Source organism: Globicephala melas, chromosome 9 (assembly GCF_963455315.2).
Source record: "Globicephala melas chromosome 9, mGloMel1.2, whole genome shotgun sequence".
In the NCBI taxonomy this organism is placed as follows: Eukaryota; Metazoa; Chordata; class Mammalia; order Artiodactyla; family Delphinidae; genus Globicephala; species Globicephala melas.
Window position 1 is genome coordinate 33,093,059 of NC_083322.1, and position 9,970 is coordinate 33,103,028.

General features: G+C 41.4%; 1 protein-coding gene across 1 annotated transcript in view; it reads right to left on the reverse strand.

Moving 5' to 3' along the window:
- Window positions 1–4,839, reverse strand: part of TES (testin LIM domain protein) — a 47,599-nt gene extending 42,760 nt beyond the window's left edge. Inside the window, exon 1 of the mRNA XM_030857608.3 lies at window positions 4,689–4,839. Coding sequence (XP_030713468.1) covers window positions 4,689–4,715 — 27 coding nt within the window. The 5' untranslated portion in view covers window positions 4,716–4,839. The remainder of the gene's footprint in view (window positions 1–4,688) is intronic.
- Between the last annotated feature and the right edge of the window lie 5,131 nt (window positions 4,840–9,970).

Sequence of the window (9,970 nt, forward strand, 5' to 3'; positions counted from 1 at the left end):
TACATATAACCATGGATAAAGTATAAATAAAATGTAGAAAACCAGTAGGGTGGTAATTTTATTGGAATAGAAACCATTTCTTCCAATATAATTCCTTTAAACAAACCAATAAAAAATGTTGAAACAGACCTCAGGTTATTTCTCTTTTTATATTAGGGTACTTCATTCAAACATACATGTAGTGATCAAGGCAAAGGATATCAGAGGACTCAGGCTAGGTGGCATGATGGGAGTTGCATGGATTCTGAAAACTATGGTTCAAGATCACAGTTAGGTTCTGCCAGTTTCAGATTAATGTATCTAAGCCTTAGTTTCTTTATCCTTAAAGTGAGGCTAAGATCTACTTCATAAATTGCTTTGAACAGCAAACAAAATAACTATACAAGTATAAATAGGATATGAATTTCACTCTCAAGAAGCTTGCAATCTAGGTAAGAAGAAGACTATAATCTAGAGGGAGAAAGTGATGAATGTCCTAAGAGTTATGATGACATACTTTGGGAATACAGAAGAAAGATTTTCCATCCAGATAGGAACAAGAAGAAAGATCACCTGGAGGGTGATGTGTGGTGTGGGTAGGGTAAGGAGTGTGTCTTTAAAGATGAGTAGTATTTAGTATTGAAGGTGAGCAAGCAAAGTCAAGGAGAGAGATGATGGTACACAGCTAACAGCCAGCAGAGACATAAATCACTAATTCTACTTCATAGGATAAAGTTAAGGAACAAAATCAATAGATAACCTACTACAGTTCTATTCAAACCAATATTCAGACCAAGTTAGAGAAAGTGACTTTTCATATCCAATTAATGTAATGACTGATACTATGGGTTGGAAGAGATAAAAGCCCCGCTGAGGACCACTTTATTCTATACTTGTTCTGAGAGAGTAACTGCCTCTAAGGTAAAGCCCTGGAAGCACGCTGCCCTCCCATTACCCCAAGCCTTGCCAATGATTCTCGCAGAAAGAATGGCTTCAAGCAGAGAATTCAACTGTAGATTTCTGCCTCCAGGTCACCATTTACTTGCCTTTTCCATTCAATCAGGGGCCACCTTAGAGAAAAGGCTCATTCTAATTTCTAATGGAAACAATCTTTGTGGTTCAGTACTCTTTCCAAGCGCAATCACTTGGTTTCATTTTGTTTTTTTGGCAAATGACAGAAGCTTTCAAAACATGTTTGGATGCTGAGAAAGGGGGTTTTTAGTGACTTGTAATCTTTAAAGTACATCTCATCTTTTTAAAATTAAATTAAAGAAACAAAAGAGTCCTAAGAAAAAAAATGCAAGACATCAGGAAGGATCAAAAGATGGAGGTTAGAATGGAGACAAACAATGAATAAGGTGTAAAATTTAAAGCTCTGCAGCAATTCCAGGCAGCATAAGGGAAATTACTAGAGTTCTCTTTCTCTCTGGTATGTTTTTAAAGGGAAAAAAAAGTGATTCTCATGGAAGAGTAACACAGAAAGGAAAGAAGAAAACATCTGGCTGTGGGCCATGATCTACCAGTCACCACCAAAATGAGACTCTCTTTCTGCTTCTCAAAGTCCATTGCTTTTTCCAAGCAAACATAGGGTCTACTTACACGAAGTCAATTATAATGAAGAGATCTAGACAAATAACTCAGACGACAGGGCCAATACGTAAAAGTCAAATTCTACTCTAAAATATTATTGAAACAAAAACTCTGTATAACCAAACTAGCTCTCACATCCTAGCAACAGCTCACTTACCTCAAACAAAACAAAATATAGTAAAATCTAATTATAAAAATTCCTTGCCTTTGTGACTGTGTGTTTTAACTGGTAATGAATCCAAATTTATGCCAATGATATGGACACCCAAGTTCTCATTTTATAAACAAAGAATCTTATAATAGTATCATCCACCTAGGTGGTTGTGAAATAAAGACAACCCTTTTTAATTCTTTTTACACAAAATGTTAATGGGAAAGGAAAGTAACATTTATCATCTGCCTGGAGAAAATTTCTTATGAAAACAACAGTACAAGGGTTTTAGAAGGAAAAAATGCCATGTATCTTAAACCAGAAGTCAAATTGTTTTACTTAAATGGTTGTGTCTTTGTTCCAACTTCCAACCACGCCTTTTAAAAGGTACATTCAAACTATTAGTTTTCTTGTATACCCAAGTCAAAAAGAAAGGAGACCTGAAAACTATCTAGGTACCAAAATAGGGTAAGAAGGCTCTGATCATAGATCAGAGATGATCTTGTAATGTTTCCTTCTTCTGGTGTCTTAGAAAGCAATTTCTAAAGGGAATGGAAGTTTCTTTTTGAGATTATGAAATGTGTTCCTGGGAACTCTAAATTCTTTGTGCTGGGAAACATTTTGTTGAATTCACAGAACATTAAGTCTGTCAAGGGTCCTGCACAGACACAGAGGGTATGGTTGGCAGTCAAATTGGACACCTTTGGGATCTTTTAGTACTTTGCAATTTACTAGTTAAGGACTCTGTCCTGAGAATCACCAGTGATGACAAAGTAGTGAAACAAGGATTTGTTACAGTCATGGTATTGTCTGTAAAAGCTTTAAACTTATGGAATCCTTTTTCTTGAGGGTGGGGGAAGGGGAGAAGGAGGATTAGAGAGAAGGATAAGATTCTTGGTTGAAAAGATAACCTTTTAAAGTAAAGGGGAGATGGAGGAGAAAAATTACACCATATATCAAGAGCATTACTTATTATAATCCACATTCTAAAACTAAGTAAATTGTTTATAAATAATGTCTGGATTTTTCCCTTCCTAGCACATGTAATTCTTAACTCTGTACTTTCTCCCTCAGAATTACTTGTTCTTTGTCTCAAATAATTTCAAAATCACTTTTGGATGTTGATTTTTTTTTTTCTTATAAGTAGATGTTATTTTTCAGAGCAGTTTTAGGTTCTCAGCAAAATTTAGCAGAAGGGACAGCATTCCCATATATCTCCCTACTCCCTTTCGAAGCTTCCTCCAGTGTCAATATCCCACATCCGAGTGGTACATTTGTTACAAATGATGAACCTACACTGGCACATCATCATCCCCCAACGTCCATAGTTTATTTTAGGGTCCACTCTTGGTGTTGTTCATTCTGTGGGTTTTGAAAAATATATAATGACATGTAACCACCATTATAGTAGCATACAGAGTAGTTTCACTTCCCCAAAAAAATCCTCTGTGCTTCACGCATTCATTCCTCCCCTCCCAAAGGATGTTAACATTTAAAAAGTAATTTTTGAAGCAATATATGTTTAAGCATAGACAAGACCTCCCAAATTTTTGACAAGTACTAAATTACCCATTCTTTCCCACTTGAAAAACAAAATAAGAAGTGTTCATCAACAGAAGACTAATTAGCGGCAAACAAAATGCTTTCCTAGTAGCAAGCAAAATTAACAAAAAATTTTAGTGTCATCTAAAAGCAAAGAAAATAAGAAACCAAACTGGAAGATAACAGAATGCAATCAGGACTGTCAGAATTTACACTATGTTTTCCCGTCCTTGGATTCCGTTTTGAGTGCCGGTTCTAGCCATAAGGGGCAAACTTTTTTTCCCACCGCAGGTTTTCATTTTTCAACAGCCTCCTGACCTACTATTTTGCACTTGCATACATTTTCAAAAATCCAGTTCTGGGCATGAAACAGAATTAATGCTCAGGTCAGGAACTTTGTCTTTAGAAGATGAAATAATGGCAATGTTGGCAACCCACAGTGGGCAAGAGAAGAAAATTAGGTTCTATTTTTTCCCCTTTTTCTCTCTGCAAAACTTCCTTCCTTATTTGATAAGAAGCAGCTAGCTTAAATTTACCGCAAAGTAAATATGAGCAATTCCCTGGAATGAGACCTTTCACACCGAACGTTACACTGGAATGTGACATCAGCATTCCTTTTCAGACACAGTGTGGTCCCCCACCCCTTTCTGCCAAGAAACGTAAGGCTCCCCAAATCAGGGAGCGGCTCAGGTAGGGCCGTGGGTACTGACGCCCGGAGGGCAGCCAGGCAGGAAACGTCTCCTGGAGCTAAACCACTGGTGACAATCGTCCTTTGGGGATGGCTGCCAAACAGGGAGAACATTTTCTTTGGAAGAGGGAGGCAGTGCTTTGGAAGTCAAGTAATGAATGACCAAAAAAAAAATAAAAAACATCATCACCTTTCACGTTATCACCAGCCGCGGGTGCGAAGGAAGCGCATTCAATCAACGCTCACTCTAGAGAGCCTCGGACAGCCGAGCTGGGCGGGGAGGAGGTCTGAGCTGTCAAAGTCACATCAGTGACCCCAAACCACAGAGGCTTAATAAAGTTGAACTTCCTGAGGCAGGAAGAAGTAGTGTCACAGCCTCGCCTTAACGCGCCCTAACCTCATCCTTTTCTTTTAGGGAGGCACAGGCGCAGCTGAAACATCTTAAGGAAAGTTTCTAACACTTCCAACCGTTGGACGTGGTTAGACGGGGAGAAATGTCCCGTGCCACCCTCGCGCGCGCGCGCGCGCACGACTCTCCGTCGCTCCCAGGTTTCAGGAGTTTGCGAGGCCGCCGGGGATCCCCTCTACCGAGAGGGTCGGGTACCTGGGCTCCGGGTTCCGGAGACCCAGAGCTGGCTCGGGCCCGGTGGCCTGTGCGCCCCACCCGCCAATGGCAGCCAGAGGGCGGCGCCCCGCGCAGGTGAAGCGGCCGCTGCCCCGCTGCCCGCACCGCCCTACCTTCTTTACTTTGGCCTCCAAGTCCATATCTGTGTGTCAGAGGGGTTTCTCCTGCTGTCCGGGATCTAACACCCAGGCTCGCCTGGCCTCCGGCACCGCTGCAGGTACTAGGAGAGAACTGCTGGGTCTCCGCCGCCGCTGCCGCAGCCACTCGCCCGGCGCCGTCAAACTTCCGCCGCCCAGTCCGCTACAGACGGCCTGAGGCGGGGACCGGGAACAAAGAGGCCCAGGCAGCCAATGGCAGCCTGGCCCCGCCGGGCAGCCGCCAATCACCGAGCGCCGCACGCACCTTCGCGGCCGGAGCGCGGCGAAGGCAAGGTGAGGGGCGGGGCCCCGTCCGGGGCGGCGCCCTGCAGAGCGCAATTCAGTATCCCTGACCGGGTGTCTGAGGCTGCCCTGGCCTTCAGCCGACCTGCTGGTAAAGAATTGGAACCCAGCCTACCTCCAACTGAAGAAGAGCCCTTCCATTCAGTAAGCTTGTACCTGTTTTTGCTTGGGACCTTGGATATGTGTCCAGCGGAGTAGTATACCACTACTGGCTTCTTGGTTTCTTTTCCTAGCAAAGAAATCGTGGAGGTTGTTAGGGATCCTTGTGATGGGTGTTGCACCCTAATTTCACTATTAAGTTGTGGAGATGGCCTTTTCTTAAATGCTTTTCTCCAAGTCCCAAGCACTGACTGGGAATCTCCTCTCACAGCCTTAATGTCAATGAAGATGGTTATGTGTTTTCTGAGCACTTGTTAGTTCAAAGATGAGGATGATGTGAACCACTTCAGAGACAGGTTATGTCATTCCTTTGGAAGTAGAGGTTTGCCCTTTGTCCTTGTGTGAAATGGTGTGAGGGTGCTCATGTGCGTCATGTTTTGATGAAGCAGTTTCATAGACATAACAAGCAACACTGAAGCACTAGAGCTGGATACAAATCATGGCCTCATTCAGGAGCAGTTGCAATGAATATACCATTAGCTTGGTGGATCTGAAAGGGATCCTAAGGATTATTGAGTCTAGCTTTCTCATTTTGCAGGGAACTGAGGACCCCAGAGGTATAGGGACCTGCCCAATTTCATAGTCTCCTGGGGGCAGAGCTAGTGCTCATGAGTCTTTAAGCAGTGTCTCCAGCATGTTTGGGACAGCAAACACAGAATTTTGACTAATTAAAAGAAAAGAATCCTTTTTTTTTTTCCCCCAGTTCACGGTAATGACAGAAAATTATAATGGTCAGGTAGCAGGTGACCTCTTAATCTGGCATCTAAATTTAAAAAGGAAAAAGTCCCAAATCATGTAGATATATAGGTCCAGATTTCTCTCCCCCTTACCTCTGGAAATTTGGTAACTGAAAACACCCCAAATTCATTTTAGCTAACACTTTTAACCCTTTGCTTACTTGGCTGTTTATTAATGTTGTTCAACATGAAACCAAGCAAGACCCTGCAGGACCTTCCCAGGGACAGACCCCTGGTGTCCTCTGCTCCTTGTCTGTAGAAGAGCTTTAGCCACCTAGGCCTTTCCCAAGTTCCAAAGAGCAGATTTAAACAGAGAACTGAGAAAATGCAGAAACAAAGGAAAACAGTCAAGCAAGGCTAAATAATAATAGTTTAACCATAAAATAAAGTCAAGGACCTTTAGTTCCTCCTTAAGGGCTATAGATAATATCCTGAACCATATCCTTGAGTTGATTTTGCAGAAAGCAGACCCTCCCCCCCAAGATGAAAACTGCTGACCACCAGAGTGTAGACCCCAGACCAGTTGGAATGAATGAATCTTCAGGGATTCCTGAAACAGCACCCTGTTAATTCACCATTGACCAATCAGAGAACTGTGCACAAGCTGGTCAGGTACCCTGCAGCCCACACCCCTGATGTTGCCTTTAAAAACCCTTCTGTAAAAGCCATTGGGGAGTTCCAGTCTTTTGAGCATTAGCTTCCTGTTCTCCTTGCTTGGTGCCTTGCGATAAACACTATACTTTACTTCACCACCCTCTCATGTCAGTAGATTAGCTTTACTGTGCATTGGATGAGCAGACCCAAGTTCAGTTCAGTAACAGAACATTGATTTATAATGTGATGTTTTCCTTATCCTATTAATAAACTAAAAATGGAATGACCAAAATGGTCATGAATTTTTCTTCTCACTCAGTTTAAGTAAAACTTTCCCATCCCATTTTCCCAAGTCATCCTACAATGTTTGGGCCCCTGCAAAGTTTACCCAGTGTAAGCTCCAATGAGCATGAGGTTTAGTTATGACAAGGCAACTTGATCTCTTTCAGACAGCTTAAAATGTCCAGTGAAACAGTTTAAATAAGGCATCAAACAAATGTTGTAACATAAATTTTGGGCTTATTTGGTGAGATTTCAGAGACAACACTAAGAAAGATATCTGGAAACATTTTATTACCATCATATTTTGCCCTTCTCTCTCTCTTCCCTCTCAACCCTCCCAGCATCACTTTGTGTATCATTGGCAAGGTGAAATGCAGTGATTTCTACCTGGAGTCATTACTATGCCAATTATGTAGAAGGTAACTTTGAGGTAGATAAATATTAAGTTAGGAGGATTAGATTTCAATTTCTTATTTAGCTATTCAAGTGTTAAGCTAAAGAGATATTGAGGAGTTAGAACTGGCATTGTTTGGTGACAAGATGTAGTTGATAACAGAAAAATGAGTAGAAGATGACACATGTTTCTGGCTTGATCATTTATATAGCTGGTTCAGGAAAAGGGAAAATACATGATAGGCAGTGTTTTTTTAGTTGTGTTTTCTTGGGGGTGAGGTGGGGACAAAGGGTACAGTTTTGTTTTTTAACATCTTTATTGGAATATAATTGCTTTACAGTGTTGTGTTAGTTTCTGCTGTATAACAAAGTGAATCAGCTATATGCATACGTATATCCCCATATCCCTTCCCTGTTGCGTCTCCCTCCCACCCTCCTTATCCCACCCTTCTAGGAGGTCGCAAAGCACGGAGCTGATCTCCCTAAGGGTACAGTTTTTAATATATTGGGTTTGAGGTTGGGGTATTGAAGTAAGGTATCCAAATATAAATCTTAGAGATGAGACTTGGACTGCTATGGTAATTTAGGAGTCAACATCTTACATAGACAAATAATTGAAAGCCATGGATGGAGTAAGATCAGCATGGGATATTGCAAAATAAAAGAATATCAAAGACTACAATTGAGCAAAGCTGAGCAAGAAAAGCACAGGGCTTCCCTGGTGGCGCAGTGGTTGAGAGTCCGTCTGCCGATGCAGGGGACACGGGTTCGTGCCCCAGTCTGGGAGGATCCCACATGCCGCGGAGCAGCTGGGCCCGTGAGCCATGGCCGCTGAGCCTGCGCCTCTGGAGCCTGTGCTCTGCAACGGGAGAGGCCACAACAGTGAGAGGCCCGTGTACCGCAAAAAAAAAAAAAAAAAAAAGCACAGAAAGGAGTTGAGGGTTAGTCAGATGGTAAGAAAAAAAAATTAGAGTCCCAACAACTAAGAGAAGAAATTCAAGAAGGAATTCATCAACAATGTCAAATTGTGGAGAAGTGTCAAATTCTCATTGGGTTTAACAAAAAGGAAGTCATTGGTAAACTTGGGAACTGATAGCTATATCCCATGTGAAATAGGCTGTGGGCCAAACTGAGGCAGCAACAATTATGGAGAGTTAGAAGGAGTAACCAATGATTTTAAGGCAGTAGAAAATTGGAATTGACTGGTTGAAATGAAGGGAGGGAGGATGAGCATAGAGTGACTCTTAGGAATCTATTTTGGTAACTGGTATGATGGCTGTAAATCACTCAAGATAGGAAACAGGAGGAGGAAGTTTGATTGAGAAAGATGAGGGGTTTCATTTGTATGTAATGATTTTGCAAGGCCAATTGGATCTGAGTTTGGCAGTCAAAAGAAACATCTGGGCTGGAGATACAGATGACTGATTATAAATATGCAGGCACACACATCTACATATACACATGTGCATATAAACACACACACATGGTCAACATACTGTAAACACGAGGAAAAGGAAACACCAATTGGAACGTTTTCTATACCAGATAAGGTAAATTTTCAAGGTAAAGATGACTGTACCTGTCTCCTCAATTATTAATGTGGTCCAAGGTGGCCTCTTTAGTGAATATTAATCATTTATTAACACCTGTTAGAGGAACTCCTGTGCTACTGACATAGCTATTATTGCTCATCAGCAGCTTGTATAGGATTACACATTGTTCTATAGGGATATACCAACATTTCTCAGAGCAAACTATTACCTGTAAAAATTTTTTTAATTGACTAGGCATTGGGGATTGGCTAAACAAATAATGGATGATTCACATGATAGGTTTATGTTAAATTGTTTTGTAACAGTAAACAATTATAATGTTATAGGAACAAAATAGAATTTGTATAGATTGTGCTCACAACTATGCAAAAACATCATGCACAGGAAAGAAACATGAGGAAAATTCACTAAAATGTCAGCAGTGGTTTGTCTGTGATTGGTGGGTCCATAGGGATTCCTTCCTTCCTTTAAAAAATATTCCATGATGATCATGGCATATTTCTTAATGGAAAAACCTTATTTAAAAATATAATATAGTGAGTCCCCTACATACGAATGAGTTGCATTCCCAGAGCGCATTTGTAAGTCCAACAAAGTTAGCCTAGGTACCCAACTAACACAATCAGCTGTATAGTACTGTACTGTAATAGGTTTATAAAACTTTTCACACAAATAATACATAAAAAACAAATACAAAAAATAAAGAAAACATTTTTAATCTTACAGTACAGTACCTTGAAAAGTGCAGTAGTATAGTACAACAGCTGCCATACAGAGTCTGGCATCAAGTGACAGGCAGGAAGAGTTACTGACTGGAGAGGGAGACTAGGTGGCGGATAGTAGAGCTGAAGGGTCATCAGCAATAGGAGACGGAGGGCAAGCTGCAATTTCACTCACCTGACATTGATGGCACAGGTTCTGGTTCCTTGCTGTATTCAGTTCTACCCTCTTGAAAAAATGATCCAGTGTTTCTGGATAGTAGCTCTTTTCTTCTCGTCATAGATGACACAGTAGCCCTGGATTGCATACTGAACGGCTGCTGCAACCTTCGTGTACAATTCTACGTTCGGTTCCTGTGCCTCAGAAACTAACAGTGCCTCCTCAAATAAAGTAAATCCCCTTGCTATTTCCTGCATTGTGAATCTCTTAGTTCTTCAGTTACTTCTTCTTCCTCTTGTCTCTCTTCGTCCTTTCTATGGACCTCCAATTCCATCAGGTCTTCATTAGTAAGCTCCTT